The sequence below is a fragment of the Malus domestica genome, chromosome 16 (genome assembly GCF_042453785.1).
Source record: "Malus domestica chromosome 16, GDT2T_hap1".
Classification (NCBI taxonomy): Eukaryota; Viridiplantae; Streptophyta; class Magnoliopsida; order Rosales; family Rosaceae; genus Malus; species Malus domestica.
The window spans coordinates 40474327-40500775 of record NC_091676.1 but is presented as its reverse complement, the minus strand read 5'-3'; the positions used below and the strand labels follow the sequence as shown (position 1 = coordinate 40500775).

The 26449-nt window shown below is 40.0% G+C and overlaps 1 protein-coding gene and 1 non-coding gene across 5 annotated transcripts; both read right to left on the bottom strand.

Annotated features, from left to right (window-relative positions):
- Positions 1 to 922: 922 nt before the first annotated feature.
- Positions 923 to 12207, bottom strand: LOC114823318 (peroxisomal nicotinamide adenine dinucleotide carrier-like). Of its 4 annotated transcripts, XM_029098807.2 has the most exons (12): positions 11983 to 12167; positions 11796 to 11882; positions 11594 to 11668; positions 11028 to 11158; positions 10813 to 10867; positions 4109 to 4261; positions 3051 to 3119; positions 2856 to 2963; positions 2272 to 2340; positions 1957 to 2011; positions 1526 to 1726; positions 923 to 1127 (listed from the first exon to the last, which is right to left on the bottom strand). In XM_029098807.2, the coding sequence occupies exons 1-11, from the start codon at positions 12061 to 12063 to the stop codon at positions 1536 to 1538; spliced, it is 1074 nt and encodes a 357-aa protein (XP_028954640.1). In that variant the 5' UTR covers positions 12064 to 12167; the 3' UTR covers positions 923 to 1127; positions 1526 to 1535. The 4 variants fall into 4 exon arrangements, with proteins under 4 accessions (XP_028954640.1, XP_070671116.1, XP_028954639.1 ...); XM_070815015.1 differs by lacking the exon at positions 2272 to 2340 and having other exon boundaries at positions 11983 to 12157; XM_029098806.2 differs by lacking the exon at positions 923 to 1127 and having other exon boundaries at positions 1176 to 1726; positions 11983 to 12207.
- A 542-nt stretch (positions 12208 to 12749) lies between these two features.
- On the bottom strand, positions 12750 to 12882 carry LOC114823320 (small nucleolar RNA snoR138). Its single transcript, XR_003771427.1, has one exon. It is a non-coding gene; the product is annotated as a small nucleolar RNA snoR138 (small nucleolar RNA).
- Positions 12883 to 26449: the final 13567 nt, after the last annotated feature.

Genomic DNA, 26449 nt, shown 5'->3' with positions numbered 1-26449 from the left:
GACCTCCTAACAAAAGCCTACATGGTGGATTCCAAACCATGTGCATCACCTTCATCTGCTTCTAAACTTGCTCTATACGATGGTGAATTGCTTCAAGAGCCTACCATGTACAGATCATTGGTTGGTGCTTTGCAATACCTTACATGGACAAGATTTGACATCGCCTTTTCCGTTAATCAAGTTTGTCAACATCTTCAAAATCCTAGAACAACTCATTTCACAACCGTCAAGTGGATTCTACGTTATCTTAAAGGGACACTAGATCATGGACTTCTTCTCACCAAAGGCTCTACAAACATCACTGCTTTTTTGGACGTCGACTGGGCTGATTGTCCCATTCATTATCGTTCTACATTCGGGTTCTACTTATTTTTTGGAAACAACCTTATTTCATGGAATGCGAAGAAGCAACCAATTGTTGCTCAGTCTTCGACTAAAAGTGAATACCGTTCTCTAGCCCAAATAGCTGCTGAAGTATCATGGATTTGCTACCTCCTCCATGACATTCGCTTTTATCTCCATAATCCACCGCTGCTCTTATGTGACAATCTAAGTGCTCTTGCTCTTGCTGCCAATCCTATTTTTCATGCTAGAACGAAGCATATCGAGATCAACTATCATTACATTTGTGAATTGGTCATCAAGAAGTTAGTTGTCATATCATATGTGACCTCTAACAAGCTGATATATTCACTAAAAGCTTGCCCAAAGCTCGTTTCAAGCTACTTGGTTCCAAGCTAACTGCTCAATCTCCGCAACTTAGCTTAAGAGGGAATATTAACCATAGTCCAGTGAACAAAGCCCATGGTGCCCACACCTTACCAAGACACCTATTCAATTGATCAAAACACTCATCACTCATCTAGCATCACCTGAACCGTACATTGACCGCAAGGCTTGGACAATTGTGCATAGATAAGGATGAGCAAGAAGAATATTCTTATAGGGTTTCAAACGTAGTCATGTATATAAATACTATTGTTTTACTCTTTATGTTTTGAGCTTTAGGTCTGCCGTTTCTTTCTTCTTCAAAGATAGCAACATATCTTGTAATCAATGCAAACCATATACAAAGATGATTCTTTCCGTCAACTTTGTTTTTCGTCACCCTTGTCTACAGGAATAACCTGAAATTATATAGCACAAGAATTCAGAAAGTAGTGTGAAATCCCAAATTGAGATGGAAAGATGGTTCATAAATCTATACATCACTAATATCATATTGTCAAGAATTACTTCCTTTGTTTTACAATGATTATAGATGTAATAAACATAACACTCTGAACCCTTGATCCCCGTGCGATTTCCCAGAATGAGTACATACAAATACACACAACACCCTGAACCTTTGATCCCCATGCGATTTCCCAGAATGAGTACATACAACACACACTTATTTACACTTGTAACAGTGCGTTTTTGTGTGCCCGTGCGTGTGTTGAAAAGTACATAAGCTGGTCACTCGGGCAGCAATGACAGTTTAAATATATTCCACATTTTAATCAAGGACACAATTTCATCTTACACTGGAGTAATCATTTTGCTGAACTAAGCAGCACTCTACTGCACTTATCTGCCAGCAACATGTAAATCTTAACGAATTCCTCCTTAACCATAAAAAGTACCGAGGCTGCAAAAACACTCTGTACTATCTTTGTGCTCATCCCTTTGTAAAATCCAGGCAATCCTTCATACTTGATCATCTTCGTTATAGCATCGAAAGTACCTATGGTCCCAAGAAACCACATCAAACTGTGTACCACACAAGCGATGGATACTTAAAATGTACAATAGGGAAAACATAAGTGAAAACTATCTTCCTTTCAGCTATGCACAACAAAGACTGGTCATATTTCCTCAAATAAAATAAATCGCAGAGAGGAAGAGAGACAAGAAAGATACAATCGTGCTCCTCAAAACAAAAATTGATGTCTTATATATCAGTTAAATGTGAACCTGAGTATCTTAATGAAATATTCCTGCCGATCTCCTGCTTTGCTTGCAGTCTTGACTGCATAGGCTCAAGGTGACACAGATTATTGAACATTTAGAGCAGATTAGGATGGATAAACTCACATGCAATGAAATGCAGATTCAAGCACATTTGTTGAGTGATATAGAGAAGTGGAAATAGTGGTCATGACCTAGTAATAATGCGAATTGATAACCATACAAACTTCACTCACATGAAGTGAGATTTAGCGTAATGTTGAACTATTTTTTTCCATGTCAAGTATAGGTTTATGCAAGGCACAGAGTAGCATAATTCACCTTGACAACTAACAATGGGTATGTTGAGATGGTTGCTCCTAGTTTTGCAATCGCCCCTAACGAAAAAACCTATCCACAAAGTAATGTAATATGAGAGAGAGAGAGAGAGAGAGCAAAAAAATGGGTTTCAGTATGGTAATATACGATAAGTCGGTAACTTCCATGGGTTTCAGAAGATTTCAATAAATTCTATAGCGATGTGTGTGCGTGCGTACTTCAGCGTGTAAACATTGAAAATAATAGTAAAATGGTGGTTTAGTATTAATAAATACAATACTATATTTTGGTACTTTTCAGTAATGATCAGTCAGTAATTGGTTAAAGTTGACTTTTTTGGTACTTAACAAATAAATACAATATTTTGGTAATTTCCAATTTTGGGTTTTTCAATTTTTGGGATGTAAAAACCGTTCATCAAACCCAAAAATTTGGCCACTATCAGACGGTTCAGTTTTCGCAGAAGAAAGCGGCAGCCCTAGGGGCACCCTTCACATTGATTATTATTACCAGGTTATTAGGACCTTTGGACAAAATGTAAAACCTACAAAAACTTTCAAAACTATCATTTCAAGTAGATCATATACCTCCAAAGCAGTTATATTTTTTGATCCCTGCTTCCTGGCAGCACGTTTCGTCTTCAGATGCTTTAAAGAGCTTTCATAAATCATGAACTGTATTGATGGGTTGCAAACCTACCAACAGAATCACTCATGAAGAAATAACTCTTACTGTAGCTAAAATTTATTCAATGATATATAGAATTTATTCAAACACCTAACCATAATAAGTGTTGGGATAATGCCCTTCCAAAATCCGGCAATTCCAGATTCAGTATGAACCTCGTGCACCTATCAAAACAGCAAATATGTGATGCACAGAGGGAAAAATGATGATAAGCAGTACCACTCATGAAGAAATAGGGATCTGCTTCAATGTCAAAGCTTAGTTCCAGTTTGAACAAAGCTTTTAACCCACTACGCACAATGGAATAAATAAGCACCATTTGAATTATGGTAAATCACCACTGAAATTGCTTACTAACTTTTATGCTTATTATTAATGTTTGTAATTTTGCACTGTGACTGACCGAACAATAATTCTGGACATAGAGCCCTCCACTTATGAAGTGATGATAAGCTTCCGCCTAACCATAGGAAGCCGCCAACATTTCACAAGGAGCCAAAGCAAACAGAGATCATATATCAGCACCAGAAGTGATCCCAGAGTCCCACACGAAAGGGGAGCAAGAGGACCAATCCTGACCTTAGATCTAGTCCTTAATTAAAGGCTCTTACACTTAAGCCAGCTTGTAAAATGTAAGCGCAATGAGAAATCTCTCTGTGGGCGTAGCCCCTACGTGCGTGTGTGTCCCTCTCTCTTTCTCTATCATCTTCCACTGATCCATTTTGGACATCAACAATTAGTGTAATATGTAACTAGATAACCAAGAATAATTAACTGGATTTGGGAGGCTGTTTCCTTGGGCAATATGTCCCAAAGGTTACTATTTGGTTGATTTCCTACAAGAATAGTTCTAGACACAAATTCAATCACAAAGGCCTTATCAGACTTAAGCTACAATATTGAGGTTTGGCTGAAGTTTTATGGACATAATTTTCCACTCTTTTTTAAGTTAATTTGTAAGAACTTAAATTTCTGCATATTTATTAACTATATAACTTTTGGTTAGAAACATACACTTTTAACATTATACAGGTTGGGATGCAACACATCCACACGAGAATAAAAAAAATGATATTGACTGAATACTCACCAAAAATCACATGCCACTGTCAATGGAAATATATGATGGACAAAAGAAGTTGAACTGACTAACCGCTTGCAAAGTTCCATACGGACGAGGTTTTATTGAATCAAGTTCAGCCAATTTATCTTGCAATGCTGAACCTGTCAAACAGTTTTTAGAAGCTTCCCTTAAGAGAGCTTCCTTTCTTTCCTCCATAATTTTTCTCTCTGCTTGAGTATGTGTCTTCAAAAAGAGTAAGAAAAGAGAGTCATTCTTTGAATGATGAAATGCAAAGTGAAGTTATATTGGAAATTAAATCACATTACAATCATCAAAAGCATTCAAGTATTAAGAAACTATTGTAAATTACACAGGAGTTGATGGCATTGGCATATATTTGCCTTCTTACAGCTAATGTTGTTACATATGTGATCTAGGAAAAATTCCTTGAAAATTTTTATAAAATTTTTATAAATCAAAAGACACTTCGGAGTTTACACACACATACAAACATAGGAAAATCTACGATGCATGGACACAGACACAGGAATACCACATGACATATGTTAATTCTTTAAAAACAAAGACACGATACAACATGGATATGGCAATTGGCAATTAAATACACACACACATATATATATATATATATATATATCTAAAACAATATCAAATGAGCATTCAAATTCAAACTAAGACTCATTTTCCTGAACATGTCTAGTTTATAAAGTATTAGAAAAAGTAAAAATAATTCCAAACAAAAAAATCTGGGTACAAATATTTTAATATTATATAGTGGATAACAAAAGCATATATTTTGTTAGCTTTTAGACTGAAAGTCCAAAGCTCTTCGATCAAAAACAGGACGGACAATCCAAAGCTTTTAGCCGAAGAGCCCAAAGCTTTTCGACCAGAGAGATGTCATTGGCGCATCACTGAAACATGAACTAGAGCGCAGTGGGTTGATAGATGTCGTCGGCACAGTTCTCACCCACACCAGAATATCATAAGGTATTTATTAGTTTTATGAAGAACCAAAAATTCTGAAGATACGGGATTATGGATTTGTATCCTTCTTTCTACGATACAAAAGAAGAATTGTAGGGGGTGTCTCTACGAATCAGAGTTTCAGACAATTTTGGACTTCTCTTAAACTTTTGTTTTAATTTTCCGTTTGACGGTCAGACGTATCCAAAAAAGGGGATACCCGTATCTCGAAGTTTTGACACGCGTATCTATCGGAGTTGACCAGGATACGTATCCGAAGTGTATCCAATCGTATCCATCAAGTATTGTATCCGATACTGCATTAGATACCGGATGACGTGTCCATGCATAGCAGAGGAAGATCAAAAACACAAAAAATAAACAGAGGCGGTGGATTTTTAGACTATCATCAAGAGAAGCATTCATTGTAGCCATTTTGCATCAAAGAAGTGTATTGTGCAGTCGGCGTCGGCGTCGAGGTTGTGTTGGTCGACGGTGGAGAAGGGGAATGGGACTGAAATTTGAGAGGGCGGCGCGTAGTTCTGGAGCGGTATGCAGACGGGACTGAGATTTGAGAGGGCGTCACCGCGAAAGCCCCTGGCATTTTGACAATACCCGCCATTCTCACCGTCGCAAGTTTGGCTCGGAGCGTAGGGAAGTGAGGTCTTCATGGAAATGAAAACCCAGTTCCAAGAACAAGGTAAGAGAGAAGCAGAAATAAAAGGCCGAAACTTGAAATTATTGGGCTCCAAGACCGGGTTGCAGAGAATCTATGGCTCCTGAGAAAGGGCAAAAAGTAGTCTATATTTAGAGACATGAAGAGATGCGACGGTAGCTGTGGTGTTTGGTTTTCTTGGATTTTTTTTCTGGGAAAGCTTTGGGTTGTTGGGTTTTTGCACATTTTGCAGATTCATGGCAGAGGTGAAAAATTGAGAGAGATCCGACATAACTTTTCATATCGATTCCCACAGACGGCGCCAAATGTTGATGCACAAAACCGGAGGTCTTGGAACAACGTAAATCCGACCGTGAATCTGCATGTAATGTAAATAACACAAGATGTATTGTAGTTCACCCCAAGGTTTGGGCTACGTCCACACTAATTATGTATTTATCTGAGGGAGAGAGAGCTTTGAAAGTGAGAGGAGATGTGAGAGAGGGGTGAGAAGGCTCCAGAAAATGGCCTCCGAGGGTGAGAATGAGGCTCTCCCATATTGTGAGGGTGAGGAGTCCTTTTATAGAATAAGGGCTCCTCACTTATTACATATTTGCCCATTCCTTTATCACATAATTACATTTAAGTCTCCCGAGTATTTATACGAGATTTAAATACGATGCCCTAAATATGGTATAAACAGTAGTCCCCCAAGTCTTCAGTCAAAAGAGTCTTCTGGTTAAGGACTTGAAATTCAATCCATATGTGGGCCGAAGTAACTAGATGCTGTCTTGAACTGATGCTCAATATGAGGCAGTGCTCAATCTGAAATGATGCTCAACTAGAAGTAGCACACGATGCAAGGCTGCTCGGCTCGTGGCTTATGTTGCCTTGGTTGGGTCGGCCTGTGGCGTTTGAAGGTGAAGGAGTCCCTTTTATAGAATAAGGGCTCACTCCTTAATACATGAATGATGGGCTAGAGTTGATACTCTCTAATGATGGTGAGGGAATCCCTTTTATAGAATAAGGGCTCGCTCCTCAATACATAAATGATGGGCTAAGTCCCCCAAGTATTTTTCATGAGACCTAGTTGAGGCCCAATATATGGTACATAATGTAGTCCCCCAAGTCTTCGGTCAATAGAGTGTTGGCTGGAGACTTCAAATTGAATCCATGTATGGGCCGAAGTGGCGGTGTTGTTCGGAGGCGATATTTGTAAACCCCGCACTAAAGCTTTGTAGGTGAAGCTTTGCAAGTAAAGCTTTGAAGCTAGAACTCTGTAAATGGAGCTTTCGAAGCTGAAGCTTTTGTAAATGAAGCTTTTGAAGTTAGAGCTCTGTAAATGAAGCTTGTGAAGCTGATTGACATGAGTGATGCTCATGAATGTTAACATGAGTGATGCTCATGAATGTTGACATGAATGATGATCATGAATGTTTATGTATGATTGTCATGAGTGATGCTCATGAATGTTTTATGTATGAATGACATGAGTAATGCTAATGTATAATTTAGAGTACTGGACGTACTTTTGATCACCTAGTTGGTGGCATGAAGGAGAGTACGGGTTGTACATTTCATCATCTGGTTGGTGGCATGAATGGCTTGTTGCCAAATGATATTTAGAGTACGGGTTGTACATTTCATCACTTGGTTGGTGGTATAGCGGCAGGTTGCCGAATAATTTTGAAGTACTGGGCGTATTTTTGATCACCTGGTTGGTGGTAATAGCGGCAGGTTGCCGAATAATTGTGGATTACTGGGCGTACTTTTGATCACCTGGTTGGTGCTATTTTGGGCTTATGGGCCTTCGCCCTCCACACAACATGCCAGCCCATTTATTTTGGGCTTTGCGGTTTTTTTTTTTTTTTTTTTTTTTTTTAACCCTCTGATGTGATTTATATAGATATCTCCAAAAGATACGAAAAATAATTTACACCATTCAAAAATAAGAAAAGTAAATCACATCTTTCTGGTGGGGTGTTTATTCCTTGCTTTTGCAGTGTCCCCATGTGCCTTTCTTATGCTTTCTCTTTAATCAGAAAATGATGGCTTTCTCCTTTTGCTTTTCTTGATCTGTCGCTTGGTGACATGATTAAGGGCAACAGGGGAATCGTGACAGAAATAGAAAACATCGTGGTAGGGGTTCTCGTGGCCTCGGTGGAGCACGTGGCTCCTTTAATGCTGAAGGGATGGCCTGGTTGCTTTTCTTTTGCTTTTGCTTTCCCTTTTCTGCTTTCTGAAATATTCTCCATCTCCAGACATCCTTGCCCCTTTTCTTTTCTCTTTCCACTACGCCTCTGAAAGAACATCCACATAATGTCTTTGCAGCATTTCAACCTGTCAGAGAAGGGCGATTGGACTTTGGGCTGGACGTAGAGTAGTTGAACCTCAGTGTAGATCGCCGACGCCTCCTCGATGGTCTGGTAGAGCGAGCTCGGGCGAGACGGCGTAGATTGGCGATCAAGCTGAGCTAAGATATCAACGCGATCTGGTTTGTGGATATTTGGATCTTCTGGACTGTTGGAGAGAGTGCTTTCCATCCCATGAACTTGTGTCTAAACTTTTGAAACAGAAATCATACATATACTCATGCGTCGTTATCCTTATTAGTTAATATCTAAATCTCAGCGCAGCAGCCTGATTGAACAAACCCAGAAAACTCATCAGGCACACTAATCATATCTGATTTACCATTTTGCCCTCCCTTCATTTCTTCCACCATATAGAAACCTTGACTTGCCCCTTGGTACTCCGACCCTACCACCAAGGTCCCACCCTGAAGCATGACACCACACGTTCCAACTCGGACCGCCGAGTCCAACTCACCCCAACTCACCAATCTCCCATCTTCCCCTACTCCTCCAACACAATGCCTCGGACAATGTCCCGCATTCCACGCCTTGTCCTCCAGTCCCCACCACCAGGGCATACCATTTGGGTACTGAGGAACCGAGTCGAGTCTATCCCACGAACGACTCACCGGGTCAAACACGGTGATTCCGAAACTCGATGGCTCGATGGATTTGGGTACGTCAGATTCTCATGCAACAAGCTTTCGAGGAAGAGCTTGAACCAAGCATGCAACTTTGTGGGTGCGTGCGATATTCTTCCTGTGATGGTAAAATTCTTGGCTTTCCAACAGAATCTGCCATTGACGGCAGACCCGGGAAGTAATTGGTTTTGCATCAAAGAAGTGTATTGTGCAGTTGGCGTCGAGGTTGTGTTGGTCGACGGTGGAGAAGGGGAACGGGATTGAGATTTGAAAGGGCGGCGCATAGTTCTGGAGCGGTATGTAGATCGGCGCGTAGATCTGGAGCAGTATGCAGACGGGACTGAGATTTGAGAGGGCGTCACCGCGAAAGCCCCCGGCGTTTTGACAATACCCGCCATTCTCACCGTCGCAGGTTTGGCTCGGAGCGAAGGGGAGTGAGGTCTTCATGGAAATGAAAACCCAGTTCCAGGAACAAGGTAAGAGAGAAGCAGAAATAAAAGGCCAAAACTTGAAATTATTGGGCTCCAAGACTGGGTTGCAGAGAACCTATGGCTCCTGAGGAAGGGCAAAAAGTAGTCTATATTTAGAGACATGAACAGATGCGGCGGTAGCTGTGGTGTTTGGTTTTCTTGGATTTTTTTTCTAGGAAAGCTTTGGGTTGTTGGGTTTTTGCAGATTTTGCAGATTCACGGCTGAGGTGAAAAATTGAGAGAGATCCGACATAACTTTTCGTATCGATTCCCACAAACGGTGCCAAATGTTGATGCACAAAACCGGAGGTCTTGGAACAACGTAAATCGGACCGTGAATCTGCATGTAATGTAAATAACACAAGATGTATTGTGGTTCACCCCAAGGTTTGGGCTACGTCCACACTGATTATGTATTTATTTGAGAGGTGAGGGGAGTGAGGGAGCTCTGTAATGTGAGAGCTTTAAGAGGATGAAGGAGCCTTAAGAAATGGCTTCCTCCAATTGTGAGAGCGAGGGGTCCTTTTATAGAATAAGGACTCCTCACTTATTACATATTTGCCCCTTCCTTTATCACATAATTACATTTAAGTCCCCCGAGTATTTGTACGAGATCTAAATACGGAGGCTCTAAATATGGTATAAACAAACTCTATTTTGATCTCACTTTGGCCCCAGTAACTCAAGAGTCATTACTTTCTTCCCGGAAACTTAAAATTCGTTCCACTTTGGCTTGTGAACTCGCTATTCTCCCTCAAACTTATAGGTCGCCTCCTAAAACTTATGTGGGACCCAACACCCAATAAGACTATGCCACATGTGCAATAAATTTGATTATAAGTCTCCATTATGTGATACCATTCATAGTCAGAGAATATTAAGTTTAAAAGAAATTGACGAGATGAAAAAAATAAAAAAGAAATTGATTAGCCTTGGTGCACCCAAATCAATCTCACAGAAGAGATTAACATAACTAAAGACAATGTGAAGCGAATTTTTGAGTTTTATAGAGACAACTTTCAAGTTTTAGGGGGCAAAATAGGATCAAAATCAAGTTCCAATGGGCAAAGTGAAGCGAACTTTGTGGTTCAGAAAGTAAAGTGGCGACTTTTGAGTTACAAGGTGCAAAGTAAGATTAAATTTGAATTCCAAGGGGCGTAGCTAAAATAAGCCCTTATTTGATACTTGAATAGGCATGGAGATTTCCAAAAGGCACCAGTCCTATAAATGTAACCAGTAAGAACAACCATAAAGGCAGTCTTTCTACACTAAGGTTTCCATAACTTTCTTAAGTTTCGGGCATTCTTCCTAAGGCTACCCGATAATGCAAATTAGAGTTTATCTGATCCGAATTAATATAATATATAAATCATTTTGTATCAGTTTTAAAAATAGTGATTATATAAGTACTACATAATTATATATCACTTATTATTACGGTCTAAAGGTATTCCTCTTGACTTGCTAGCCTATTCTATTGTGAGGCTTAGCCCACGCCCGCACCCCTTTAGTACATTACAACATGCAGATGCAATCCCAAAACAATTATTTTCATTTTTATACTTTCAAACTTGGATAAGGAAACTGAAATCTAAAACAAAGTAATTATTTTGGAGCATCACAACTTGCTTAGCATAACTCATCCAAAAAATCATTGACTTGTTGAAGTAAAATAGAGTGAAGGAACCTGCATACGAGTGACGAGAACCCATACAGGATTTGTCAACAGCACGTTCAAGGAACTGCAAGGAAAAACATTGGTAAAAAATTCTTAGTGAACCACCAAAGTGAAAAATTCCCAGTCTTACCCCAGGCTTCCGAACTCATTCGGGGGTAGAAAACAGATGGTCGTTTTTTCTCTTTTTATGATGGCATAAAAAAAAGATTTTTTTTCCTTTTTACCCGGCAAATGCCGCCACAAGAAGCCAAGAAAACATCCCAATAGTACCATCCCCGCGTCCTTTTGCTCTACGGGCAATTGCAATGGCCTCGGCCTTGTTTTTGAAAACCTGGTAAAAATAGTAATAAATTCCCTGCAAGCATGAAACAGTGAATGTTAAGATAAACGTTACAACATACAACACAGTTTACATAGCATTGAGATACTAGGAATCATAAATCGTAGTTGGCAGAGCATAGAGTAACAAACTGAAAGATTGAATGAAGTATCAGTAACATTCATTATCGTGTCCATTGTAAGAGGGCAGGGAAATCAGAAATGTACAAGTAGAGCTAAGGCCTCGTTTGGTGTCTGGGATTGGTTTGGAATAGGATAAATCACTAAGATTCAATGAATGTTGAAGAAATGTGGAAGGAACAAGCGGAAGTCAGCTTGCATATCTTAACCTTGTTGAAGAAGGTAAAGTAATTTATCCAATCCAATCCAAACAAATGTTATACACCAAACGAGGCCTTGAAGGAATTAAAACTAAACATAAAAAATAATAAAAATGGAAGGAAAGAAGAACCTGTGAAGCGGCAGTCCCGAGCAGAGAAGGCCTAAGGCCGCTGTATAATCCTCCCCAACCGTCGCTTCTTATGACCTTATAACAATTAACAATAATGAAATCGAATTAATTAGGAATAGCATGGCGAAACGAATTGAATTGAATATTGAAATTAAGCAAATGGAATGAGGAATTAATTAGATAATTATAGAATGATGATTACCTGGAGTATTTGAACAAGAGTGCCAAGCCGTTTGGAATTAGCAAATGATTGTTTGGATACTCTCTCCGTTTGTTGGCGCGTATTGACCTGCAATTCACCAAAAACAGACGACGGTGTGGGTGTGGTTGTGGGTGGTGTTGTACCAACTACCAACTCTGCTTTGGTTCAGAGAGAGAGAGAGAGATACTGTTTGGAGGGGATAAGTGATAATCTGGGCAATGATACCACCTCCGGCTCCTGCCAGCCCATTCGCCACTGCGTTCGACATGTCTCTCTCTCTCTCTCTCCTAGTAGAGTACTTTCCCTTCCCACTCAACTTTACTTCTCAACCGCCACTTCACTTCACTTCACGTGATTATCTTCAAACAAAGGCAATTTGGCTGAAATGCCCATTTTGGAAAATTAGTCTTGTAAAATAGCCACTTTTGGAAATTGCATTTACATAGGGATGACAACCATTCGATTTAGAGACAGAAATACTATATTTATTCACATAACCATAAAAATTAAAAGAGCTGCTAGACCCACTCCGTTATCTTATTTTCTCATCCAAGTTATATTTACACCCACTATAAAAAGTTAAAAAATTAAGAGAGCTGCTAGACCTACCTCGTTATCTTATTTCCCCACCCACCATTATTCCTAAAATAACCCTATATATAATTAGAGATAAATTTATCTTAAAAAAAAGAATATAAACAAATAATATTACTCTCTTCTAAAAGCCAGAAGAAAAAAAAATCGTTTCCTATCCAAATTCCAATTGAGGTGAGAATGAAGAATTATGGGTTTTCATTCTTTGCTTTTCCCCTTTTGTTTTCTTTTTCATACGCATTTCCCCTTTCCAAATTCCAAGGGCTCATCCAAGGAAAAGTTTAGAAATAAAGAAACAAGAATATATATTTGTTTTCGGAGTTCACTTCGGTTTCAAAATTAAAATAATTAATTGAAACCAAATGTTCGAAAACAAACCAAGGATGAAGCAATGGAGTTCATCACCATCAAAAGGCTTTGAAACAATGTGTGCCCAGTATGAAGCAAATGGTGTGAGATTTGTATTTCACATTCTGGTTATTCGAAGGGCAATTAATTATATAAAATTCAACAATATTGTAGAAAGGAAAAGAGGGAAACGGTTATTCAAGGAAAGCTCATTAAAAAATAAATCTACCCTAACCTAATGAAAACGAATTCTAGGAATTCTCATAGAAAAACGTGAAAGAAATTGCACTCTAACCTAATGCAAAATTCAAATAAAAAGTCAAGCAATGCTTCAATTGTACAATGTCAACAAATCAAGATGACCCACATAAAATTATCTTTTACCTATTCAATGGAAGCATAATCATCTACTTCTTCCTTAGAAACGTCATCTTCTAAGTTCATTCTTTTTGCTTTCTCTGAATGATTTTGCTTTCTTTGAATGAAACGAGATGGGAAGGATGAGTTAGGGTTTAAGGGAGACAAATTTTCTAAACATAGCGTGAGAGTTATCACGCCCAAACTTTTTTTTTTCTTTTCTATAAAAAAAAAAGTAATGCAAAAGGGGGTAACTAAGGTCCTTATTAGTCATTTTACAAATGGACAAATTTGTAATTAAAACATTTGTTTGTACCATACTTGACCAATCCCGAAACTACTGAGCACCGGTCAACGTTATACCGTTAAGGACCCAGAAGAGTTTCCCTCCAACCAGGAGGCTAATCACAGCGCGATATGTGTCGACATCAGAAGCCAATCATAGCGTGACATGTGTCAACATCATAAGCCAATCACAACACGATAAGTGTCAATGTTAGAATGAAACTAGAAACTCTCTTCTATAAATAGAGATCATTCTCTCACAATATTTTCTAATGTCAATTGTACTAAATCATTCACTAGTACTCACAAAAGGAGAGCTTGAACCTATGTACTTGTGTAAACCCTTCACACTTAATGAGAACTCCTCTACTCCGTGGACGTAGCCAATCTGGGTGAACCACGTACATCTTGTGTTTGCTTCCCTGTCTCTATCCATTTACATACTTATCCATACTAGTGACCGGAGCAATCTAGTGAAGATCACAAACTTGACACTTTCTGTTGTACCAAAGTCCTCACTAATTTTGTGCATTAACATTTGACGCCGTTTGTGAGAACGACACTTATTCCCACTCTCTTCAACTTTGTTAAGCTGGTTTCCACCATTCGTACACTCTCTTTTAACCAGGCATCCCTTTCCAACATGGGGAGCGAAGGAAGCCACATGACACAAAATGACACCCCTCTTGTACCTGGCGCGAAGCAACGAAAGAAGGAACAAAATAAGTTTACTCTTCAGGCTAAAGTCGATGAGCTGGAGGCTCAGAACAATAAGATAGCGATGAAGAATGAGGTCCTCCAATAGCAGTATGAGAAGGTCTTCAAAATGCTCCATGAGGCTAGATATACTAAAACACACGAGCTCATCACCCCTGTGGAAGTCAACCATCAATTGGGTGCCCCCCAACACGAAATGTCATTTGCCCTCGACATGGGTATTCCCGTTGAGGAGCAAGCTACTCATCGAAATGGCAACCAACATGAGACTTCTCTTAACCCAGCTGCTTCGATCCGAAGCAGGAGGAGTGGAGGAAGGCACCTACTTATAGAAGGAGTAGAAGGATCGAAAGCTGTCTTTCGCGACTGTTGAGACTTCCTAAAGCAATGTCGAGACAATCCCATCCATATAAGCTCGAAGATCAATGACCCAAGGGTCTCTGAAAGACTCGGTCCCCTCCCATGTCCCAAGCCAACATCCAATTTGGGGAAGGGGCAACAAGTCCTAGAGAAAGACGAAGGTATAGGGGACTCAGAGATGTTCCGACAGACATACCTTGCAAGTTAGTACGGCGAGTCCAGGGAAAAATCACATGCACTTGATTAAACCTTCTTACTTCCAAGAGGAGATGGAGATTTACGAAAGAAAGCTCCAGTGGTACATGACTCCACTCAGGACCCTCTTGTCCTACAGCTCCTTAAGGAAGTAAACAAGTTCAAGGTCGAACAATAAGCTGAGATACCTAATTGGAACCAACTTAGGCCTGGCCCTTTTACAAGGAGGATCATCGACACCCCCCTCCAAGCAAAGACAAAATAGAAGCTTGGCTTACAACTCTATACTGGAAATGAGGACCTGATTGAACACCTTAACCTCTTTGAGTCCACCATGGCATACCGGATGCACACCGACGAAGAGCGATACCTTCTCTTCCCCACCACCCTCTCTGGCGGAGCTCTAAACTGGTATTACCGTCTTCCACCTGAGACGATAGACTCATTTGGGGAATTGAGGAAACTGTTTGTTTCTCAACATATTTTCTAGACCGATCGCTTGCACTCTGCGGATGACTTGTACACTATTCACCAGAAGCCAGACGAGTCATTACGTATGTATGCTGCCCATTGTGCCGAGGCAGACGATAAGACTGCCTTCAAAACCTTCACGGCAGGACTACGTGATTGTTTCTTTAAGTACATGATCAATGCCAACACTTGGAAGACTTACTCTGAGGTGATGGCACAGGCTTACAACCATGCCTTCGCCAAGGCAAGGACATATCAAGCAAAACCCCCCACGTCCACCCCTTATCAGCAAGTAGGAAGTGGAAGCCAGATCCAACCAAATGAGAAGACCTCGACCTTCCAAACGGCAACGGTGCCTCCCCTTGCCTTACTTAATACTTCGCCAAGTCAACAGACATATCAACCTCAGGGCAAAAGGAAAGATTTCCATCCTCACCAGTCTCATTTTAGTAAAAGGAGTAAGGGACACTATTGTGATAACCAAGGGTATCGCCACGATAATGCCCGCCCCCAAGCAGTTAACACAGTGGGCCAAGCACGTGTCAGGACAGGCCCTACCCCGAGGTATGAGACATACACACCTTGGAACGCCACATGCGTGGCCATTTACCCCAGCATAGCACACCTGATACCAAAGCCAATGCCGAGGCAATCGGGTTACAAGACCACAAAGAACACATGCACGTTTTGCTGCTACCATGAGCATAACGGCATGATGGCGAGAAGTGTAACACCCTTCGTGATCATATTGAAGCTTTGGCATGTGAAGGAAAAATTGATCAATTCCTCCTTCATCCTTCAAGGGATAACCGTACCCAACGCCAAGTGAATGTGATTTATTCCATAAGCGGCGGCACACCCATATCTGAATCTTCCAATAGAGCCATGAAAAACAGCGAATGAGCTTTAAAGCATGGTCACCAAGTGTTTCATGTGGAAGACATCAGGGGAGGCAAGTATCAAAAGCCTAACTGGGATCCAATATGTTTCTACCTTGAAGAAGAAAGAGGTATCATCTACCTTCACAATGACCCACTGATCGTGGAAGCTCACATAGCCAACTTTGAAGTACGACGAATCCTGGTAGACAGGGGGCTTCGGTCAATATCATGTTTGTTGAAGCTTTCAGGGTACTTACGTAGCTGAACACTTGCTCGATCGCTCGGTTTCTCCTCTAATAAGCTTCTCCGGTGATATTGTGCAACCTTTAGGGAGCATACACTTACCTTTCACCATTGGTACAAGCCCTTACACAGCTACCATTACCACTAACTTCCTGGTGGTTAATGGCCCAACGACATACAATGTCATTTTTGGACGCACAGACATCAATGATCTCAAGGCCATGGTATCCACACATATGTTGTTGATGAAATTTTCAACCCCCTATGGCAATGGTTACATCAGAGGAGATCAACTTAGTGCATGGTCATGTTACAACACTTCGGTCAAGCAACAACACCTGCCTATGCCCAAGGAAACCCTTTCTATACATGCCCAAGTCATAAAGACCAGCTTGAACGAAGCCAACTTAGATCTTCACGGTGGCAACAGTCAACCCGATGATCCTCGAGACGACTCTTTCACCCAGCAAGCATAACCCGCTGAAGAGTTGGAGAAGGTTTCTATATTAAAAGATTATCTAGATCGCATAGTGAAGATTGGCACCACCTTGTCACCACCAATTCGGGTTGGCATTGATCTCTTTTTTACAAGAGAACACTAAGGTCTTTGCTTGGTCATACGAGGACATGCCAGGCCTCTTTCCAGATATCATATGTCATCACTTGAGTATTGACCCCAAGACCAAGCCGGTGAGACAGAAGCGAAGATCTTATGACGCTGAATGATACGAAGCAATGAAGGCAGAAGTTGAAAAACTCAAAGGCATAGGCTTCGTTCACAAAGTCAATTACCCAACATGGGTAGCAAATGTGGTCCTTGTTAAGAAAAATCTGACCAAGGAAAGTCTCCTACTTCAAAAGGTCTTGTGGAGAATGTGTGCCGATTACACCGACCTAAACAAAGGATGCCCGAATGATAGCTTTCATCTTCCTCTCATAGATAGACTTAAAGACTCTACGGCAGGGTGTGAACTCCTGAGCTTCATAGATGCTTACTCAGGATACAACCAAATCCTCATGAACCCTCCAGACCAAGAACACATAGCCTTCACTACTGATAGGGGACTATATTGCTATAAAGTCATGCCCTCCGGCCTAAAGAATGCAGGAGCGACTTATCAGAGACTGGTCAATTCAATGTTCGCTGAATAGATTGGGAAGAGCATGGAAGTTTACATTGATGATATGCTAGCCAAGAGTAAATATGCTGACCAACACATCACCAACCTATCTGAAACTTTCACCATTCTGAAGAGGTATTGAATGAGGCTAAACCCCAACAAACGTGCCTTCGGTTTAGGTTCTGGAAAATTCTTAGGCTTCATGATAAGCCAACGAGGCATTGAGGCTAATCCTAAGAAGATCAAAGTAATCCTTAATATGAAGGAACCGATAACTTCAAAAGACATCCAGAGGCTTACTGGCAAGATGGCAGCCTTAACTAGGTTCATCTCTAAGGCCACAGACAGATATGCTCCTTTCTTCAAAGCACTTAAGGAAAGTAAGAAGTACATTACATGGAATAATGAATATGCCGAGGCATTCAAGAACCTCAAAGACTACATGAGTAAAGCCCCTATGTACTCCAAAGGATGGTAATGTCAAACGGCCTGTCTACTACGTTAGCAAGGCCTTACAAGATGCAGAGACATGATACTCTAACATTGACAAATTGGCTCTAGCATTAGTCATGTCTGCTCGAAAACTTTGCCCTTATTTCCAAGCACACTCTATCATCGTGCTTACCAATCATCATTTTCGACAGATACTCCAAAGTCCTGACACTTCAGGGCGAATGATAAAATGGACGATAGCATTGGGTGAGTTTGACATCTCCTACCAACCAAAGCCAGCTAAGAAGGGCCAAGCAGCGGCAGACTTCATTGCCGACTTCACATATCATGTTGGCATTGTTTCTACACCTAAATAAGTGGTTTCATTACCCTCGGAAGCTTAGAAAATAGAACCAACAGCCCCAGCATGGAGTTTATATGTTGATAGCTCGTCCAACCAACAGGGTTGTGGAGCATGACTAGTCCTTACGACCCCTGACAAAGTGGCGATGGAGTATGTTATTCGTTTCAAATTTAAGGCGTCGAACAATGAGGCCGAATATGAAGCCCTCCTAGCAGGCTTACGTTTGGCCAAACACCTTAGGGTTAAACGAATTGATATCTTCAGTGACTCTCAATTGGTGGTTAACCAGGTCATCAATAACTTTAACACTAAGGATAGCTCCATGGCAGCATATCTGGCACAAACACAATTGTTGCTCAAGCACTTCCACTGCCAGATCACCCAAATTCCTCGAGCGGCAAACAGTCAGGTAGATGCTTTGGCTCGCTTCGCCTCAGCGATGGAAGACAAGATTGGGAGAAAAATTCAAGTCGAATTGTTAGCAGCACCAAGCACCATGACTGCGGAAATGTGCAACTTACAACAGGGGGATAGTTGGATTACCCCGATTTATAAATTCCTTGCTCATGGCATTCTTCCAAATGACAAAGTCCAAGCTAAGCAAATTCGATAAAAGGATAGCCGTTACTTGATCATTAATGACCAACTCTACAAGCGGGGTTTTAACCTACCATACCTAAGATGCCTTACGCCCGCAGAGGCATAAATTGTCCTTCGGGAAATACATGAAGGAGTCTGCGGAGATTATGTTGGATCTCGATCCCTAGCACACAAGGCTTTTCGCCAAGGATATTACTGGCCAACACTCCACCAAGATGCCATCAGAATATCTCGCTCATGTGATAAGTGTTAACGCTACGCAACTATTCCTCATTCCCCTCCTGAGCCGCTCACTCTTATGATCAGCCCTTGGTCCTTCGCCCAATAGGGACTTGATTTGATCGGCCCAATGCCTGCAGGGAATGGTAAGGTCCGCTATGCAATCGTTGCAGTTGACTACTTCACAAAGTGGGTTGAAATAGAACCCTTGGCAACCATTACTAAGGCAAAAATAGAAAACTTCGTATGGAAGAGCATCCTTTATAGATTCGACATTCCCAATGCGATAGTCACTGACAATGGGCGACAGTTCGACAACAATAAGTTCAAGATGTTCTACTCTAAGTTCAACATCAACTTATGTTTTGCCTCCCCAGCTCATCCCCATTCTAATGGACAAGTTGAAGCCATTAACAAAATAATCATGCGAACTTTGAAAACCAGCTTGGACAAGGCTAAATGTTGTTGGCCAGAATTTGTACCCCAAGTTCTTTGGTCATACCGCACTTCGTATTAGACATCAACAGGAGAAACCCCATTCTCACTTACCTTTAATACAGAGGCAGTTGTCCCAGTTGAGCTTGAGCAAGCAACGTTTTGAGTCCAAAACTACGTGCAAAGCAAAAATGACAAACAACTTACTCTCAACTTAGATCTTGTCAAGGAACACATAAACCAGGCTCACTTGAGGAATGTCGCCTACAAGCAGCGCATCTCCAACTACTATGACTCAAGGGTCAAACCTCATTCTTTCAAAGTGGGGAATTGGGTATTGAAGAAAAGATTACCCTGCGACAGAGTTCTGAGTGAAAGAACACTTAGTCCAAACTGGGATGGACCGTTTGAAGTTGTTAGCATCAATCGCCTTGACTCCTACAAGCTTAGAAGCTTCAATGGCAAGACCCTTGGCCATCCATGGAACGCCGATCACTTAAAGTACTATTATAAGTAAACTCACATTGTACAAGTGTTAAGCTTCAGCTGTTCGGCATCCTATGTAATGAAGACTATTTGGCATGAATTCAATAAAGAGGTGATTTAGACAACTCGGTCCTAATCCTCTTACATTCTTAGCAATGAAATACTCGGGTTCAAAGCTTTAACATGAATGCTTCCAACATGAAACAAAGTCTATGTCAACAAGACTATACAAATAAACGAATAGGTTCACAGTATATTCGTTCAATCATACATTCCAACACATTCATACATAAGCTAACTGTGCTTCGAAAGGGTTCAACATACTTTGTGTCCTTCGACACTTGCTACAATGTACCTCAACACCTTGCCCTTATTCTCACTATCCAGGTGATGAAATGTGAAGAAGGAACTCATCTTCATGCCACCAACCAGGTGATGAAATGTATAACCTGTACTCTCATTCATGCCACCAACCAGGTGATGAAATGTACAACCCGTACTCTAATATCATTTGGCAACTTGCCACTCATGCCACCAACCAGGTGAAGAAGGAACTCATCTTCATGCCACCAACCAGGTGATGAAATGTACAACCCGTACTCTAGTTCATGCCACTAACCAGGTGATGAAATGTACAACCCGTACTCTAATATCATTTGGCAACTTGCCATTCATGGCACCAATCAGGTGATGAAATGTACAACCCGTACTCTCCTTCATGCCACCAACCAGGTGATGAAATGTATAACTTGTACTCTAATATCATTTGGCAACTTGCCACTCATGCCACCAACCAGGTGATGAAATGTACAACCTGTACTCTAATATCATTTGGCAACTTTCCATTCATGCCACTAACCAGATGAATAAGGAACTCATCCTCATGCCACCAACCAGCTGATGAAATGTGATGAAAGGTGATGAATGAACTCACCTTCGTACCACCAACCAAGTGATGAAAGCAACTCACCATTCATTCCACCTACTAGAAGACGAGTGGTACAACTTGTACATGTGAACTCCTAGCATTCACAAATAATAAAAAACCCTCAAGCTTAACAACTCAACTAGGGGAGCAATTATGCCCAACAAGAGTTATATGTTGGAAATATGCCCTGAAAGTCAATCTTTGGAAGAAATCTTTTAGGACAAATGAATGGATGTATGGATGAATCTTATACATCAAATGGCAAAGACACGAATTAGGACTATCTCAATAAACGACATATGTCCTAAATAGTGTATCCATGGACAATGGATCGATTGGAGAAGTAATCTAATGATGTTAGACTACAGAGACCTTCTTCACATAACCATTATGTCCAAAAGGTTCCTGGTCATTGGATTGTCGGAGGGATACTGACAATGCGTAGACCGGTACATACTATGTCTGCTTCAATTGGAAGGATGGAAAGTCTCATCCCATTCGTGTTGTGACACTAAGACAAGTATGTAGGTGCTCATTAAGGGAATGAGTTCACTGAACACAATCGAACGAGAGTACTTGCATGGAGATCTACTCACATGTCAAGCAAGTAACTCTAATGGTTGGAAAGATGTAAGTAATCCTTAGACCTGAGGCATCGTCGTTGTCTTGTGGTTAAGTACTTAATCTTTGATTATGTCAAAGTCTCCCCATTCGAGGGTGTCCACGGCATAATTGGGGTTAAGCCACTTAGTCATGAAGGCAAGTGTATGCGCAACAAGGAATCTCTAATCCTCGATAAGAGAGGAAGAATACTCTAAGATATGATTCGGAAATCTTCGGCCGAAGTATCGAGCGTAATAAAGGAAAGCGTTCCTATACGACTCAATTGGATCATATAAGAAGGAATAATCACATTAGGGGTTTGACATGATATATCCATACCCTAATGATGTGATTGAGAGTATTGTATTAGAGAAGGATTGAATTACATTGTAATTCCAACTGACTAGGTTCTTCGAATAAACTTCTACATTAGCTTGGGTAGCTATGACATATGGTTAGATGTCACTCATAGCTTGTGAGTTCTTCTAGATGATTAAATGTAGTCATCAAAGAAGAAAGGTGAATTAAAATGAGGTTTTAATTCACTAAGTGATTGAATTAAATATAAGCAATTGGATTGATACCAATCACCTCACTGCCTTGCTAATTAGAACCTAAAAGATTGTTCACCAAAACACTATTGTGGTGAGTAACTAATGGATGATGGAAACAATTAATTGGATTAATTATGTGTTGTGATTAATTTAGAAAAGTCTAAAGAAATCATAAAAGCGATAAAGATCGTTTTGGGCTTAAAGAAACGTTCGGGTTTAATTGGGCCCATTGGGCCTAAACCCATTGGGCTTTTATTCAAGCATTGGATGACTTGAAATAAATGAAAGCCCAAAGCCCAAACAACACAAAGAGGGCCGGCCATATTAAGTGGGGAAGGAGAGAAAATTAGTCAAGTGTTGACTAGGTTTCTTTTGTCTATATAAGCAACTTTATAGAGATAAAGTTAATTAGGGTTTTTGTGTGTTAAAACAACAAAGAGGCAAAAGAAAAAAGAGCTCTCTAAACTACACAAAGGCCGGCCACCAAAGGGGGTTTTTACTAACCTCTCTTACACCCTTTTGGTTATTCCTTCATCCTTCTCACTACACTAGTGGGTGAGGATCTTTAGAGGTTTCCTACTTTGGGAACTTGAAGAGAACCTAGGAGCACTCATTGTAACAAAGTGGAGGAGGCAAGGAGGGAAGCTAGGCTCAAGGATTTCAAGGAGCAAAGGGCTTGGAGGTGGTCCATCCTTGGTCTCAAGTCTAGATCAAGAGGTATAAGACTAACCTTCACCTTGTTCTTGATTCTTTAAAATGTTTTGATGCATTATATATAAACCTATGAACCTTGAAGGGGATTTGCATGACTATAGCTTTGATAATATGTTATAAATGCTTCCGCTGCTTTCGTATATTAAATTTGATTTGAATATGCATGATAGTCATTATGAAATCCCATTCTAGAAATCTCATAAATTTCCCTTCAAGTGGTATCAGAGCCAATGGTTTATATATAATGTGTCCTTTTGGATTTTATGCATATGGGTATTAATGTTATGCATGACATATTTATTGTTTCATTCAAAGTATGTTTGTCTTTTGTTTTTCAATAGTTGAAAAATGTTAGTCAAAAGTTGAGAAAGATATGTTTGCAAAAGTGTTTTGTATGCATGAATGAAAAATGAGTTTAAGACTAGTATGACATATTATTTCTTCATTTAAAAGTATGTTTGTCTTTTGTTTTTCAATGGTTGAAAAATATAAATCAAGAGTTGAAAAGGATATGCATGTAAAAGTTGTTTTGTATGCATGAATGAAGAATAAGTCATGAACAAAATTTGGGGTTTTGTTCAAAAGGGTAGGCACGGTTTTGGGGGTGGTTTTGGGTTGTGTTTGTGTTTTATTGTAAACCACTCACACATCCTATTAAAGCTTAAAAGAAGTGTTCTTGTCACTTTTGTTTTTGGGTTTGAAAAATCACCAAGAATACACAAATCTTGAAAAAGTGTTCATGGTTTTGTTCTTGGTGTTCATAATTGGGTTTTGGGTGAAAATGGTTTTATATGGTTTTCATGCATGGTTTTATGGTTTTGGGTGATGTTCTTACCATCCATAACTATATTAAAACTTATTAAAACCCTAGACTTGTCTAGGAGATTTCCATCAAACTTTCTCATTAAAGCCTTTTAATGCCAAAACCAAGTGACATGCAAATTTGGATTTTTTCCTACTTTGCATTAAATTGTAGCATGTGGGTGAGACTTCCCACCATCCCATTAAATGGCCGGCCTTCCTAGTGGATTTATCCACTTGTGGGGCTATTTTGTAATCTTTGAAAAGTTGATATTTACTTTGAAATATTTACGGTTTTACCCCTAACTTTTCATATTTACATTTAGGCCCCTACTAACTAGAAAGTTAAAATATTTGATTTTAATTTTGTTAGTTGTTTAAACTCATAATACTATTATGCCCATATGCACTAAATCTAAATGTTTATGTTGCATTCCCTTATGATTATTTAAATGTGTTTAAGTAGTTATGAAATGGATGACTTTGGACTTATGCCTTAAACGATAATTGAGCTATATGATAAGGCGCTAAAATCAAATTGTTTGAACCTTGGGAATGTGTTTTAATTACTGTTTAATTGGACCTTGTCACGTTTGACGTTAATCTATCTCTCCCCTTTTAGTATATGTAATTTATAGGAATTTGTACAAATCGGTTTGTAATTCTTATTACTTCTTAATCTCTATTCGTTAGTGGATTCCCTCTAGTGCTAGACTAGAGTTTCTTTAACTATTGGTAAAGGAGACATAACTAAAAGAGGGTTTTGACATGAGATTAAAGATTAAAAGGGTCCAATGCCCTAATTAGCAATGAATGATTGTCTTTCATTTCTAATGGCTCAATGAAAATGGTTTTAATTGGATTGATAAGCACGTAATTAAATTGACACAACCTCCCCGAGTTTATATTCAACAATGATGGCTCGTTGTTGCAATAACCTAATAAGTCCATGGTCATCCAAGAGCCTAAGATAACTATAAAGTCCAATTTCAAAGGAATGCAAAAACCGTAGTAGTAGTAGTTACTTCCAATATTTGAAAAATTCGTTTTTGATATTGATTTGTTTTTCTTAAAACAAATAGTGGGAGTATCATACGCTACTAGACTATAATGAATACAATTAGTAGTTATATATATCTCCAATATTTTGAAAAATGTTTTGATATTGATTTGTTTTTTGAAAACGAATAGTGGGGATATCATATGCTACTAATTTCATTAACTTTGGACTAGTAGTTATAATAGGACAATTTATTTGATTATGATTAAATAAATAAAATTGATGAGACCTTAAAATCCCTCAACCAAACAAATATTAAGTTGAAAGCGTAAGAGTGCTTAGAACACTTTTTCGTGGCCTTCCACCGTGGTAGGCTCCAAGCGTTTATGACTTGTACACCGCCTTCACCCTATCATGGGGAAGTGACAAAGTGCATGCTTATATTCAGGAGGAGTTTATTTAAAACATGTGATGAGGTTAAGGTAGGCAACGAGTATGGCCAACATCGTATCATCGTGAGGTCATGCTTGAACCCCTAGCTAAACCGGCATGGTGGGAAAGAACTTAACTAGGAAACATAATGCCAACATCGTATCATCGTGAGGTATTATTTTCTAGAGGCCAAAAAGATGGGTAATCACAAGAGGTTGTTGTGAATGGGTACTTGTACCCTCTCATTATTATTGTTGCTAGCCGACATCGTATCATCGTGAGGTGGGCTTGGTAATAGTGAGCCTCCCATAACCCGCTAGGAGCTTTCTTTGAAATCTCCCGGATTCCATTATGGGGGATATGGAATTTGCCAAAAATGGTGGGTGGTGTCATTCGGTTTAAAGACCCGAATCGTTTGACTTAATCAACAATCAATCTAATTATTTTATTTGTTTATGTATATAGATATGGTTGGAAGCACACTCGCGAAAATACTCGACAAACATTGCCTAGAGGGGCACAATTTCCCATCATGGTATCGTAATGTCAAGATTCTCCTAACCTTGGAGAAGATTGTTTACGTACTAGACAAGGCTCCACCTCACATACCTCTTGGCCCTGACGCCACTGAGGATGAACGTGCTAAGTATGACAAGCACGTTGAGGATGATACACAAGCCAAGTGCTATCTGTTGGCTTCCATGAATGAGGAGCTACAGAGACAGCACGAGGGCATGGACAGTGCATCTTCCATAATACTCCATCTTACGGAGTTATATGGTGAAGGGACGCGCAACCGTCGCTTTAGCACTGTCTGTGAACTTGTGAAGACCAAGATGGTCAAGGGGGCTCCAGTGCATCAACATGTACTGAAGATGATAGGATTCATTGAACAATTGGAGAACCTTGGTACTCCACTTGACGGGGAATTGGCCCAGGACTTCATATTGGCTTCTCTTTCTGATTCATTCTCGCAGTTCGTAATGAACTACAACATGAATAAGATGGATAGCACTCTCTCCGAGTTACTAAACATGTTAGTAACCGCCGAGAAGACTATGAAGAAAGAGAACGTTGTAGGGACTGCTGCAGTAGCCTACAACAAGCCATCCTCTTCCAAGGCCAAGCCGCAAGGCAAAGGCAAAGGGAAGGAGAAGAAGTCCCCCACTCCTAAGCCGAAAGGAGGAGTGAGGAAAAAGAAGGCAATGGAGCCCAAGGGGACTTGCCACCACTGTGGAAAGGAGGGGCATTGGAAGAGGAATTGCAGGTTATACCTTGCAACTCTTAAGGACAAGCCACAAGGTATGGTTTATGTTCTTATCTTCAATTCTAAATGTTAGATCTTCTAAATATTTATATTTGATATAAAGGGCTAATCACTTGTATAATTGTATATAGGTGGAGGAGCCAAGTAGAAGAAGAACAAGCAAAGAAAATGTGGTGAAGGGTTCGGCCACTATGTTTTTGCTCACTACTTAGGAAGTTTGTTAGGCATTTAAAGATTGTCTTTAAAC

Bases quoted from the DNA above. Each gene is read 5' to 3' on its own strand.
- LOC114823318 (XM_029098806.2), bottom strand. From the start codon at position 12,063: ATGTCGAACGCAGTGGCGAATGGGCTGGCAGGAGCCGGAGGTGGTATC. The intron at 2,012-2,271 runs GTGAATTATGCT...GAGCCTATGCAG, and splicing joins ACCCATTGTTAGTTGTCAAG to TCAAGACTGCAAGCAAAGCA. The intron at 1,727-1,956 runs GTTCACATTTAA...TTGGGACCATAG, and splicing joins TATTTCATTAAGATACTCAG to GTACTTTCGATGCTATAACG.